General features: G+C 43.8%; 1 protein-coding gene, 1 long non-coding RNA gene and 1 other non-coding gene across 7 annotated transcripts in view; 2 read left to right on the top strand and 1 right to left on the bottom strand.

The window, feature by feature from the left end:
- The window catches only part of LOC117078740, a 558,507-nt gene extending 545,570 nt beyond the window's left edge, over positions 1-12,937 (bottom strand). Inside the window, exon 1 of the long non-coding RNA XR_004435143.1 lies at positions 12,849-12,937. This is a non-coding gene — a long non-coding RNA (uncharacterized LOC117078740). The remainder of the gene's footprint in view (positions 1-12,848) is intronic.
- Positions 12,028-12,109, top strand: TRNAS-AGA. Its single transcript has one exon. It is a non-coding gene; the product is annotated as a tRNA-Ser (tRNA).
- CUNH8orf37 (chromosome unknown C8orf37 homolog) overlaps positions 12,367-15,014 on the top strand; it is a 51,373-nt gene continuing 48,725 nt past the window's right edge. For 3 of the 5 annotated variants that reach the window (XR_004435140.1, XR_004435141.1, XM_033202150.1), the window contains exon 1: positions 12,367-12,732. Coding sequence is in view for 3 of the 5 variants with exons in the window: in XM_033202150.1 (XP_033058041.1) it covers positions 12,578-12,732 (155 nt within the window). In the remaining 2 variants the exon portion in view is untranslated. The remainder of the gene's footprint in view (positions 12,733-15,014) is intronic. The other 2 variants (XM_033202152.1, XM_033202151.1) reach the window with 2 other exon arrangements.

Raw genomic sequence — 15,014 nt, 5'->3', positions numbered from 1 at the left:
GTAGCCCCCTTATCCTCTCTGGAACTAAGACCTCCCTGTGTGCTCAGGGAGATTCCTTCTTCAGCCAAGAGCTTCTGTGACTTGAACAGACCATTCTGCACCCATATTAGTAAGAAAGGAGAACTGGGAAAAGGAAGAATTTACTATCCCTACAGGGTTCAGACTCATGTCTGAGACTCGGCCTCATTGTTAGAATACAACAAGGATATCTTACTTCCCCCACAACAAAAAAAAAAAATGGTATCATAATAGGCTGTCAATTTAGATGTTCTCAAAAACTACACTTCTCCTTCCCTATAGGAGAAATAAATGTGCATCAGTTATAGTCCCTGTCCTTCAGAAGTTTGTGTCCTCATACATAATATGAGGTCTAAACACAGTCACTAATCTACAGAGATGTGAGTACAGTAGAGTGGCACAAGCCATCAGAGTTGAAGAAGTTGAGAACAGAGCATGAGAGATATTTGTATTAATGTGTCAATGGCAGGAATGAAAGGATTCCAAAATATGGCAATCTGATATTAAATTCATAGCATCAACTTTATGGCCACTAGACATAACCCGGGCAACACGGCAAAACCCCATCTCTATAAAAAATATAAACGTTAGCCGAGTATGGTGGTGTGTGCCTGTAGTCCACACTACTGAGAGGCTGAAGTGGGAGGATAGCTTGAGCCCAGGAGGTGGAAGTTGCAGTGAGTCATGATCACGCCACTGTATCCCAGCCTGGACAACGCAGTGAGACCATGTCTCAAAAAAAGAAAGAGAAAGAAAGGGAGGAAAGAGAAAGAAAGGGAGGAAAGAAAAAGAGCAGGAAGGAAGGAAGAGAGAAAGGAAGAGAAGGGGAGAGGGAGGGGAGGGAGGAGAGGGAGGGGAGGGAGGGGAGGGAGGGAAAGAGGAAGGAGTGTTATCCAGAATGACCATCATGATGTTGAAATAAAAGAATGCGATCCGCACCAACATGGCCGAGATCCATGCCAAGATGGCTGAATAGGAACAGCTCCAGCCTCCAGCTCCTAGCATGAGTGGCACAGAAGACGGGTGATTTCTGCATTTCCAACTGAGATACTGGATTCATCCCACTGGGGCGTGTCGAACAGTGGGTGCAGGACAGTGGGTGCAGCCCAACGAGTGAGAGCTGAAGCAGGGCGAGGCATCGCCTCATCCAGGAAGCGCAAGGGGGAAGAGAATTCCCTTTCCTAGCCAAGGGAAACCGAGACACACAACACCTGGAAAATCAGGTCCCTCCCACCCTAATACTGCGCTTTACCAAGGGTCTTAGCAAACGGCACACTGGGAGATTATATTCCACGCCTGGCTCAGGGGGGTCCCACACCCACAGAGCCTCCATCATTGCTAGCACAGCAGTCTGAGATCTAACTGCAGGGTGCCAGCAAGGCTGGGGAGGGGCACCCACCATTGCTGAGGCTTAGGTAGGTAAACAAAGTGGCCAGGAAGCTTGAACTGGGTGGAGCCCACAGCAGCTCAAGAAGGCCTGCCTGCCTCTGTAGACTCCACCTCTGGGGACAGGGAATAGCCAAACAAAAGGCAGCAGAAACCTCTGCAGATGTAAATCTCCCTATCTGATAGCTTTGAAGAGAGTAGTGGTTTTCCCAGCACAGAGTTTGAGATCTGAGAATGGACAGACGGTCTGCTCAAGTGGGTCCCTCACCCCTGAATAGCCTAACTGGGAGAGATCCCCACTCGGGGAAGACTGACACCTCACACCTCACATGGCCGGGTACACCTCTGAGACAAAGCTTCCAGAGGAACGATCAGACAGCAACATTTGCTGTTCAGCAATATTCACTCTTCTACAGCCTCCGCTGCTGATACCCAGGCAAACAGAGTCTGGAGAGGACCTCGAAAAACTCCAACATACCTGCAGCTGAGGGTCCTAACTGTTAGAAGGAAAAATAACAAACAGAAAGGACATCCACACCAAAACCCCATCTGTACGTCACAATCATCAAAGACCAAAGGTAGATAAAACCACAAAGATGGGGAAAAAGCAGTACAGAAAAGCTAGAAATTCTAAAAATCAGACCGCCGCTCCCCTGCAAAGGAACGCAGCTCCTCGCCAGAAACAGAACAAAGCTGGAGGGAGAATGACTTTGATGAGTTGAGAGAAGAAGATTTCAGACAATCAAACTTGTCTGAGCTAAAGGAGGAATTACGAATCCAGCACAAAGAAATTAAAAACCTTGGAAAAATATTTGACGAACTGCTAGCTAGAATAACCAATGCAGAGAAGTCCTTATGACCTGATAGAGATGAAAACCATGACACGAGAACTACGTGACAAATGCACACGCTTCAGTAACCGACTCGATCAACTGGAAGAAAGGGTAACACTGATTGAAGATCAAATGAATGAAATGAAGCGAGAAGAGAAGTTTAGAGTAAAAAGAAACGAGCAAAGCCTCCAAGAAATATGGGACTATGTGAAAAGACCAAATCTACGTCTGATTGGTGTACTGAAAGTGACAGGGAGAATGCTACCAAGTTGGAAAACACTCTGCAGGGTATCATCCAGGTGAATTTCCCCAACCTAGAAAGGCAGGCCAACATTCAAATTCAGGAAATACAGAGAACACCACAAAGATACTCCTCAAGAAGAGCAACTCCAAGACACATAATTGTCAGATTCACCAAAGTTGAAATGAAGGAAAAAATGTTAAGGGCAGCCAGGCAGAAAGGTCGGGTTACCCACAAACGGAACCCCATCAGACTAACAGTGGATCTCTCGGGAGAAAACTCTACAAGTCAGAAGAGAGTGGGAGCCAATATTCAACATTCTCAAAGAAAAGAATTTTCAACCCAGAATTTCACATCCAGTCAAACTAAGTTTCGTAAGTGAAGGAGAAATAAAATCCTTTACAAGCAAATGACAAGCAAATGCTGAGAGATTCTGTCACCACCAGGCTTGCCCTACAAGAGCTCCTGAAGGAAGCACTAAACATGGAAAGGAACAACTGCTATCAGCCACTGCAAAAACATGCCAAAATGTAAAGATCATCAATGCTACGAAGAAACTGCCATCAACTAATGAGCAAAATAACCAGCTAACATCATAATAACAGGATCAAGTTCACACATAACAATATTAACCTTAAATGTAAATGGGCTAAATGCTCCAATTAAAAGACACAGACTGGCAAACTGGAAAAAGAGTCAAGACCCATCAATTTGCTGTATCCAGGAGACCCATCTCACGTGCAGAGACACACATAGGCTCAAAATAAAGGGATGGAGGAAGATCTACCAAGCAAATGGAAAATGAAAGAAGGCAGGGGTTGCCATCCTAGTCTCTAATAAAACAGACTTTAAAGCAACAAAGATAAAAAGAGACAAAGAAGGCCATTACATAACGGTAAAGGGATCAATTCAACAAGAAGAGCTAACTATCCTAAATATATATGCACCCAATACAGGAGCACCCAGATTCATAAAGCAAGTCCTTAGAGACTTACAAAGAGACTTAGACTCCCACACAAGAATAATGGGAGACTTTAACACCCCACTGTCAACATTAGACAGATCAACGAGACAGAAAGTCAACAAGGATATCCAGGAATTGTACTCAACTCTGCACCAAGTGGACCTAATAGACATCTACAGAACTCTCCACCCCAAATCAACTGAATATACATTCTTCTCAGCACCACATGGCACTTATTCAAAAACTGACCACATAGCTGGAAGTAAAGCACTCTTGACCAAATGTAAAATAACAGAAATTATAACAAACTGTCTCTCAGACCACAGTGCAATCAAATTAGAACTCAGGATTAAGAAACTCACTCAAAACCACTCAACTACATGGAAACTGAAAACCGGCTCCTGAATGACTACTGGGTACATAACAAAATGAAGGCAGAAATAAAGATGTTCTTTGAAACCAATGAGAACAAAGACACAACGTACCAGAATCTCTGGGACACATTTAAAGCAGTGTGTAGAGGGAAATTTATAGCACTAAATGGCCACAAGAGAAAGCAGGAAAGATCTAAAATTTGACACCCTAGCATCACAATTAAAAGGACTAGAGAAGCAAGAGCAAACACATTCAAAAGCTAGCAGAAGGCAAGAAATAACTAAGATCAGAGCAGAACTGAAGGAAACAGAGACACAAAAAACCCTTCAAAAAAATCAATGAGGCCGGGCGCGGTGGCTCAAGCCTGTAATCCCAGCACTTTGGGAGGCCGAGGCGGGCGGATCACGAGGTCAGGAGATCGAGACCCTCCTGGCTAACACGGTGAAACCCCGTCTCTACTAAAAATACAAAAAACTAGCCGGGCGCGGTGGCAGGCGCCTGTAGTCCCAGCTACTCGGAGGCTGAGGCGGGAGAATTGCGGGAACCCGGGAGGCGGAGCTTGCAGTGAGCCGAGATCGCGCCACTGCACTCCAGCCTGGGCGACACAGCGAGACTCTGTCTCAAAAAAAAAAAAAAAAAAAAAAAAAAAAAAAAAAAAATCAATGAATCCAGGAGCTGGTTTTTTTGAAAAGATCAACAAAATTGATAGACCGCTAGCAAGACTAATAAAGAAGAAAAGAGAGAAGAATCAAATAGACATAATAAAAAATAATAAAGGGGATATCACCACCAACCCCACAGAAATACAAACTACCATCAGAGAATACTATAAACACCTCTATGCAAAAAAACTAGAAATTCTAGAAGAAATGGATAAATTCCTGGACACATACACTCTCCCAGGACTAAACTAGGAAGAAGTTGAATCCCTGAATAGACCAATAACAGGCTCTGAAATTGAGGTAATAATTAATAGCCTACCAACCAAAAAAAGTCCAGGACCAGACGGATTCACAGCCGAATTCTACCAGAGGTACAAGGAGGAGCTGGTACCATTCCTTCTGAAACTATTCCGATCAACAGAAAAAGAGGGAATCCTCCCTAACTCATTTTATGAGGCTAACATCATCCTGATATCAAAGCCTGGCAGAGACACAAGAAAAAAAAGAGAATTTTAGACCAATATCCCTGATGAACATCGATGCAAAATAGAAAGCTGAAACTGGATCCCTTCCTTGCACCTTATACAAAAATTAATTCAAGATGGATTAGAGACTTCAATGTTACACCTAAAACCATAAAAACCCTATTAGAAAACCTAGGCAATATCATTCAGGACATAGGCATGGGCAAGGACTTCATGTCTAAAACACAAAAGCAATGGCAACAAAAGCCAAAATTGACAAATGGGATCTAATTAAACTAAAGAGCTGCTGCACAGCAAAAGAAACTACCATCAGAGTGGACAGGCAACCTACAGAATGGGAGAACATTTTTGCAATCTACTCATCTGACAAAGGGCTAATATCCAGAACCTACAAAGAACTCAAACAAATTTACAAGAAAAAAAAACCCCATCAAAAAGTGGGTAAAGGATATGAACAGACACTTCTCAAAAGAAGACATTTATGCAGCCAACAGACACATGAAAAAATGCTCATCATCACTAGCCATCAGAGAAATGCAAATCAAAACCACAATGAGATACCATCTCACATCAGTGAGAATGGTGATCATTAAAAGGTCAGGGAACAACAGGTGCTGGAGAGGATGTGGGGAAATAGGAACACTTTTACCCTGTTGGTGGGACTGTAAACTAGTTCAACCATTGTGGAAGACAGTGTGGCGATTCCTCAAGGATCTAGAACTAGAAATTTGACCCAGTCATCCCATTACTGGGTATATACCCAAAGGATTATAAATCATGCTGCTATAAAGACACATGCACACGTATGTTTATTGCAGCACTATGCACAATAGCAAAGACTTGGAACCAACCCAAATGTCCATCAATGACAGACTGGATTAAGAAAATGTGGCACATGTACACCATGGAATACTATGCAGCCATAAAAAAGGATGAGTTCGTGTCCTTTGCAGGGACATGGATGCAGCTGGAAACCATCAATCTCAGCAAACTATCACAAGAACAGAAAACCAAACACCGCATGTTCTCACTCATAGGTGGGAATTGAACAATGAGAACACTTGGACACAGGAAGGGGAACGTCACACACCAGGGCCTGTCGTGGGGTGGGGGGATGGGGGAGGAATAGCATTAGGAGACACACCTAATGTAAATGACGAGTTAGTGGGTGCAGCACACCAACATGGCACATGTATACATATGTCACAAACCTGCATGTTGTGTATATGTACCCTAGAACTTAAAGTATAATAAAAAGAAAAAAAAAAGAATACAATGAATGGTTATAATGAAAATCTCTGAATAATCAAAGAATTTCTAAATTATTGCACCTCTCTGGCCTTGATTTTGATTGCTTTATCTATAAAATGAAAGAGGTGTTTTTTTTTGGCTTTTTGTTTTTTTGTTTTTTGAGACACACTATGTTGCCCAGGCTGGAGTAGAGTACGGTGGTGTGATCTCGGCTCACTGCAACCTCAGCTGAAGGAGTTTCATACATTATCACTAAAGTCCTTTCCAGCCCCAAATATTCCGTGGGCAGTTCATGGCAAGGTTGATACCAACAGGTACCTTTTGTAAGGCCATAAAGACTGGTTGACTTGTGAATCCGTAACTGAGGAAACAGAGCACATTGGCCTGCATAAAACCTTGGGTTCCTTCCCAAGAGTCCATATGGGCAATCAGGGGAAATGGAAGACTGATGGACACCAAACCTAAGCCCAGGCCTGTTGGGCATGTCCCATCACCTCTATCAATTTGGTTTCACTTTGCCTTCATTTTAATGCCTGACTGAAATTGCTATTCCCCTCCCCTTTTTCCCCAATTTTTTTTGAATCAGGCTTAACTTTCTAAAGCTTAAAAATTATAAAGCAAAAACAGTATGAAAAGGGGGGAGGGAAGGAGCTGTACTCACATAACTGTAGAATTGAAAGGAACATTGTGATGTTAAAGCCTCAAAAAGAGGCTGAACTACTGACTCCTCAGAGGGCTGACTGGTTTGAGCCACATACATTAGCACTTGCCTCCTCAGACTGACCTGTTTGTTGGTTGCTATGTGGATGGTGATAAAATATCCATTTGGATGGAGTCAAAAATTATATTACACTCTTATAGCACATCTGCAAATCCTGGCCTTTTGAACACATGACCGCAGTACACCAGACCTCTGTGCTGTCAGAAGCTGATTCCCAAATACCAACTTTGAACCTCGCCCTACCATATGGACTCATGGGGTCAATGAAAAATGGTGTCTGAGGGGCCCCAAAGCATGAGAAGTTCTGGCAAAAAGTGACAGGTTTTATCCAGGCTGCTGAAGAGAAATGTACTGAGACTAGAAAAGCTAAAGAGGTGCACGCCTTCAGAACGTGTCTGTAGAGCAAAATACACCCTAACAGATTCTTGAGAGAGCCCCTGGCGGCTGTGTTAACCTTGGCATTGTTATCATTAAGAGGCTATGCTCATTTCTGGCACCTAACACTGGACATATTGACAGCAATGGGGTTGATGGAAGAGGAAAGAATCTGTTTTGCAGTTTAAAAGAAAAAAAAAAAGTTCTCAGGTTTCTCAAGCCATTTGAAATCACGCCAGAGAAATACTTGATTTCAGCATTCTTCAGCTCGCTGCAGTGATGCCGCAAGTGCTGTCCCCCACATGCGATGATGTATTTCAGAGCCAGAGTTTTCTCAAGATGTTTCAAGCCTGCAGGCTCCTGATCCTTTTTCAAATTACCAAGATAATAGTATCCCAGTGAGAGCTGTGATTAATCTAAACTCTCCACAGCTGTGAGAGATAAATGTACAAATTCCAATAAAGATTCTGCATGTTCTGGGCTGAATTTACCTACATGACATCGAGGCCTAATTCAGGGACCACTTAAAAGAACTGGAGCTGCTTTGGTGCTACTCCATACTCCATTCTTCCATGGCATCAGCTGCTAGGAGGCTTGCAACTGGCCCAGGAGGATGCCTTCCCTCATGCCAATGTCACCACCCAGCAGTGGGTATTTGTTTAAAAGACCTGTAGTATGCGGGGGAGAGATGCAGGGAAGGGAAAATTAAACCTAAGTACCTGGGAATTCGAAGAAGCCTTGCAATTCATTATGTGAGTAGCCAGGGAGATTACAGGACACCTTGTAACTGAAGCAGTTGGCCTGGGACTGTGTGGGACAGCTGAACCAGCTGCCTCACCACTTCTAACTTATTTACAATGGTACTAGCAAGAAACCAGGCTCAGAGAGTTCTTCAGATACTTGGGAAAGACAACAATGCTTTGATTTCCTAATTTGGACACCTTTTACCTAAAATACTTCCTTGAATACTAAATGAATGTAATAATACATGGCATGCCCCTTTACCGTGTTTTTTGTTTTGTTTTTCAGACAGAGTCTCATTCTCTTGCCCAGGCTAAAGTTCAGTGGCACTATCTCGGCTCACTGCAGCCTCCACCTCCTGAGCTCAAGCCATCCTCCCACCTCAGTCTACCACATACCCGGGACCACAGGTGCAGCACCACCATGCCTGGCCAATTTTTGTAATTTTTTTGTTAGAGACAGGGTTTTGCCATGTCACCTGGGCTAGTCTCAAACTCCTGGGCTCAAGTGATCCGCTGGGCTCAAGTGATTCGCCCACCTTGGCCTCCCAAAGTGCTGGGATTACAGGCATGAGCCACCGCACCCAGTCCCCTTTACCACGTTAATAATTGTATCACCTAGAGGCACTTGCCCATTCTTTATGAAATACCTGACACTCAGCATGCTTTCCATGACTAGGAAAGACAGGGGACAAGGATTCATGACATTGTCTACACACATTAACAATTACAGAGAAAGAAAGAAGATTGCTCAGAAAACAAAGTTATATCAAACGAATTTATAGCAGGGGTTTCTTAAAAAATGATCTAATAGGATTTGCATGAATGTAGAATCTTCTAAAGCCACACTACCTTCATCTTATACATCCACATCCATTGTTTAGAGCCCACTGAATTTTATCACTGTGTAACTTTCTTACATCTGGAGATTTTACTAGTGCACTGTAATTTTATACTTTATCATACAGCCATACACATATGTTACTCTTACGTGGCATGTGGCATTTCTCCTTGTAGACTCTGAACTCGACGTTTTACTCTCAGAGGCAAACCAGAAAGAGAACATGACTCAAGTCAGGAGACCCACCAGAGTTGAATGAGCCATAAATGAAATTCTCAAAATACCAAACTCTAGATGATCCATACATCCATTTTATTAAAATGGGAGTGGGCAGGACTGGAAAACCAAATTATCGTATGTTCTCACTTGTAAGTAGGAGTTAATTTGTGGGTACGCAAAGGCATATAGAGTGGCATAATGGACACTGGAGACTCAGAAGAGAGGAGGACGGGTGGAGGGTAAAGGATAAGAACACTACCTATTGGAGGCTGGGCATGATGGCTCATGCCTGTAATCCCAGCACTTTGGGAGGCCGAGGCAGGCAGATCACTTGAGGTCAGGAGTTCAAGACCAGCCTGAACAACATGGAGAAACCCCGTCTCTACTAAAAATACAAAATTAGCCCGGCATGGTAGCACATGCCTGTAATCCCAGCTACTCGGCAGGCTGAGGCAGGAGTATCACCTGAACCCAGGAAGCACAGGCTGTGGTGAGCAGAAATCGCACCATTGCACACTCCAGCCTGGGCAACAAGAACGAAACTCCGTCTCGAAAAAAAAAAAAAAAGAACACTACCTATTGGGTACAATGTACACTACTCGGGTGACAGGTGCACTAAAATTTCAGACTTCACCGCTATACAATTCATCCATGTAACCAAAAACTGCTTGTACCCCAAAAGCTACTGAAAGTAAATAAAATCAATAAAATGAAATTTTAAAATGTAAACGGAATAAATCATCCAATCAAAAGACCAGAAAAATAGGAGTAGAAGTGAGGGAAGGAAGGAACACACTGATTTTTGTCTAATAGTCACAAAAACAAAACAGAAAACCAGAAACATTTTCTCTTTTATTTTTTCACCATCCCTCATTGCAAATCTTCTATACGCTAATAGATACTTTCAACATTGCTACAGATCCCCTTAGATTTCATCTTCTCAAGAGCAAAAGCAAATCATTAATGTAAGCCTGTTAAACTGGATGGCAACTATGCATGACTTCCCCTAGAACCACGTTGCAAGGACCGCTTTTTCAAGCAGCTTTTCCTTGTCTTTCTGCTGGAGGCCGGTTCTAGGTAAAATAGCCCAGCAAGGCAACTTGGAAAAAAACTTTAAAAAATTAATGAGTGGGGCCGGGCTAGGTGGCTCAAGCCTGTAATCCCAGCACTTTGGGAGGCTGAGGCGGGCGGATCACGAGGTCAGGAGATCAAGACCATCCTAGTTAACACGGTGAAACCCCGTCTCTACTAAAAATACAAGAAAATTAGCCGGGCGTGGTGGCGGGGGCCTGTAGTCCCAGCTACTAGGGAGGCTGAGGCAGGAGAATGGCGTAAACCCGGGGTGGGGGGGGCGGAGCTTGCAGTGAGCCGAGATGGCACCACTGCACTCCAGCCTGGGGCACAAAGCAAGACTCCGTCTCAAAAAAAAAAAAAAAAAATTAATGAGTGGAAAATCATAGAATAAGTCAGGATTCTAGACAAATAACTAGTGTTCGAGTCCCCTCCTTGCCCCAACATTGTCTCCCCACCCTCTGGAGTTCTCTACTCTGACTACAAGCGTAACCAACACTATGTCTGGGGGCCTCTAGGATACTACTTAAGCATCCTGGCAGTGTCTGATCTGAGTGGTCAGTGCTCAATGTTGTTAAGTATTTTGCATAAAAATGCTGGTTTCCTCTGTGTGTGTGTATATATATATATATATGTTTATATGCATATATGTGGGGGGGGAGGTATATGCCAGGATTCTAATAGCTAAAATAAAGATTCAGAGACAATAACTAGAGCGGCAGTGCAGAAAAGGGGAGTGTTGCCTTGCTGGGAATATTCAAAGTTGGTCTGATGGTAACATGCAGTATGCTACTAAATGACAACCATCTCCTAGGGATAAAAAGCCCTGCTTTGGCACATTCGCAATTTCCCTCATGTAAATAACACCCACTATGGCTCATTTCAAGCTTCCCAAGTGACATCACTGAATGGAAAATTAAAGAGAGAAAGGCTTTCAGATGTAAATAATCTCAATTATACTTATAAATAATAGTAAAATGTAGTGGAATCACTAGAATGTTAATTTTGAGTATCGCATTTGCTTTTAATATAATGTAATTGCAAGTTTGCATAATTTAATATTTAATAATAGTTGCATTTAACAACTAGCTCCCAAAATCCTTGAAAATTTATCAGTGGGTAGGAGTGAGCAGGTCCCATTCACTCCAGCACACCACTACATGTTGCTCTTCAGGGACGTTAAAAGATACTTTGAACAAACCATCTGGATGAAACTATCTCCAGAGTTCCCAAGGATGCCAAACTCTTTGCTATCCCACTTTAGAAATATCCAAAACACAGGTTAAACTGTGGACCGTATTTATTAAGAATGCCATTAATAACACCTTACGCTTGTATCCCGCTTTACACTTTTCAAAGTAGTACTTTTATGGCACGGTGGGACTGTCTGACCCTGCGGAGTGAATTTAAATCGCTGGGTAAATAGCTTCTTAATGTATAATGGGTGAAAAGAAAGTCCTGGGAGCCTTTTGTCAAAGAGAAAGGCGAAGGCGTGAAACTGACAGCCCTATCAAGGAAGCCAGGAGACTGGCTGGCCCCCACCCGGTTCCTGGTTCTCTCCTGGAAATGGCTCCAACATTGTGCAAGCAGGTGGGTGTACAATAGTTTTGAGCACGCATCTCTCCCTCTCTCAGATTTAATTAGAATTTCCCTTTTTTCCAACAAAGAGTTGGACCGGATACCTTCTAAGAGTTTTACAAACAGTAAAATGATAAGCGCCATAACATTCAAATATGCTCCCAACAGCTCAGTAATGGTTTCCTCCAGATCAAAACGTGCCTGTTAGTGCAGCAGACGCTTGTGCAGACTCTACATGCATTCTCACCGCAGAAATTCACATCGCCAGTAGTCGTGGCCGAGTGGTTAAGGCGATGGACTAGAAATCCATTGGGGTCTCCCCGCGCAGGTTCGAATCCTGCCGACTACGAGAACATCAACTTTTTTTCTTGCCATCAAACACTTTTTGTGTTTTAGAGCGTTCTGCCCCAACTTCCACAGATTTCAGAAATTTTCTAACGGTTGAAACACAACAGGGACCCAAACGGGAGAGGAGAGAATGAAAGGGCGAGAAAGTGTGGTTGTGGTTACAACGTGGGCCCAGGAGGGGCAGACGGGACAAACCACGCCAGACGAGCTTAAAGGAAGAAAACGCAAAGCATAGCGAGTCACACAGACACAGGGCAGAGACAGCTCCGAACTCCGTCCCGGCATGCGCCAGCCCCTCACGAACCCACCGCGTTCTCTGCCGCCAGCCCTCTTGGGCGCCGGGTTGCCACGGGAAGCGGTGCGCATGCGCAGGGACGCCTAATGGAACGTGAGCTAGCCAGGTCTCCGCGTTACCCCTGGAAACCACCGGACCCTGGCGATTTGAGGGGAAAACGCCAGGCGATTCAAGATGGCGGAGGACCTGGACGAGCTCTTGGATGAAGTCGAGTCCAAGTTTTGCACACCTGACCTTCTAAGACGGGGCGTGGTCGAGCAGCCCAAAGGCTGCGACGGCGGCACACACAGTAACGACCGGAACCAAGCCGAGGCGAAAGATAATCTCAGGTTAACGGGGCGGGAGGGGTGGACTGTTCTGGTAAAACCCTGCTCCGGGCCCTAAAGCTTCCCCTCCGCCGCCCAACCCAAAAGAAACGTGCCCGCGAACTCCAGCCCCTCCTTACATCACGGTTCAGACCCTCAGCGCCCTATCCTCAGCGGCAGCGCACCCCTCGACCCTCTACGCGGATTCTGGCATTTCTTCACTCAGCGCAGACTCCGCCCCCCGGCAGGCCGCGGAGAGCTGGTCCCGCCCTTCCGCAGAGCCCGCGGCCCGAGCCTGTCTTCTTCACCCTGTTTCTTCCTGCCAGAGCCTAGGAGGTTCTAGTCGGGGACCGGGATGCCTCTCAGGCGCCCCGTTCTTAACGCCGAGAAGGCTGTGCTGACCTCGGCCAGATTTTGCCTCTGTGTGGCCAAGCGGTTCTTATCTCCCTGTGAGGGGCCTGTTAGACAACCTCATCCCATAGACTCAGACCCCGCTCCCCAGGCCAATCCTAATTCTGTCTTTAGCTCAGTTTTGTTTTGTTTTTTGAGATGGAGTCTCGCTCTGTCCTGTTTCCCAGGCTGGAGTGCAGTGGCACGATCGTAGCTCACTGCAGCCTCCAACTCCCCGGTTCAAACGATCCTCCCGCCTCGGCCTACCCTAGGTGGGATTGCAGGCATGAGCTACCACGCCCGGCTAATTTGTATTTTTCGTAGAGACAGACTCTCGCTGTGTTGGCCAGGCTGGTCTTGAACTCCTAAGCTCAAGCTGTACTCCTGCCTCTGCCTCCCCTAAGTGCTAGAATTACAGTTGTAAGCCATCGCACCTCAGTTTGTTTGTTTGTTTTTAACTCAGGGAGCTAAGATGAGATTAGATTCATGACAAAAGGGTTAATTATTGTGAACATTAAATCATCTACCTTCCTTCTCTCCATGGCCCCCTAGTTAAAGGTCCCAGGCATACATATAGAAATTTAGGGACATTTCTTAAGTATTTTGGTTTTTGATCTAAAAAAACTACCTTTCAAATTTACCAGTCGTTTTTCCTCCATATAATTATTAAATAATAGGACTTCCTTCACTTCCCCATTTACCCCACAATCCCTCAAAAAACAATGTTTGCATCAGAGTATTGTCCTTCAGCAACTCTTGCTAGAATCTTTTGGAAATTGCCTCTTGCCTAGAATATTTTGGAAACGCTTGTGAAATTACACGGAGGCAACCTTGGATCAATCTAAGAACGTCATCTCCGTTAATTTTTCGGCTGCATCTTTGATTTGGTTTTGTTTTTTTGATGTGTGTATGTGTGATTTCCCAAAGTATTACCCAGCTCTGTTACTATCCAGTTCACCTGGCTTATCTCCAGTGACATTTATTTATAAAAATTCACTCTGCGAAGATAAAAGCATCGAAAAAATTCTAAAGGAGCACATAAACAAAATTTCTAAAAGTTAGTTGAGTTCTGAGCAACATTTTAAAACAAAAATTAGAGACAACTATAATTACTATGAACGGGCTAACACTCATTTGGCTGGATGCTGTAAATATCACTCTCATTAACTTTTATTATCTTGTATACTGGAATTCTTTATGTGCCTATTAGCACATCTACCATCCGTATCCCACAACAGTTGTTGCTTTAGTACTTTTCATTTGTCCTTCTAGGGGATAGAGCCAATCTATCAAGGAACTTTTCAGAGCTGTTCATCTTAGGAGAATTAGCATGCGGTGGGGCAGGATGTATTGAAGCAAGCTGCTCAAAATGGAAGGGACTATTTATGTGGATCTTCTCCAACCATGGGTTGTGTCATGCCTGTTCTTGCTCTACTAAAATTCATCCATAATGTTTCTAGTACCTCAGCCCACCTTAATACATTAGATTTTTTAGTACTAAATAACATAAAAGCCGTAGTGAACCAGTACTGTTGTCATTTATATTAAAACTTTTCATCTGGCAAGGTAGTTGTAAATTGTACCAAAAACAGCAACAAAGGGCCTAAACCTTATACCAAATATAGTCCCAACCTGGTTTATAATGTTATATATTAAAATTTTTCCTTGAGCCAAAATTGATACTTAAAAGCTAGGAACAATTTCTGTTTGAATTTATTAACAGGAGATTACCTACTAATTGTATAGCAGTGTAACCTGTATCTCTCATAAGAGTTAAAATACTGATATTACCTCTTAAAATGATAGCTTTGCCTGAGTGATTTTTTTAAAAGAACTTGGATTTGGCTTCCTCACCAGTAATATGTCTCCTTGCTTCTTTGATGTGATAGTGTTGAGATGGGTGAGAATCTAATCGA

This window comes from Trachypithecus francoisi, unplaced genomic scaffold (assembly GCF_009764315.1).
Source record: "Trachypithecus francoisi isolate TF-2019V2 unplaced genomic scaffold, Tfra_2.0 Lachesis_group7, whole genome shotgun sequence".
Lineage (NCBI taxonomy): Eukaryota > Metazoa > Chordata > Mammalia > Primates > Cercopithecidae > Trachypithecus > Trachypithecus francoisi.
The sequence above is the reverse complement of the archived record's forward strand: the minus strand, read 5'-3'. Positions and strand labels throughout refer to the sequence as shown.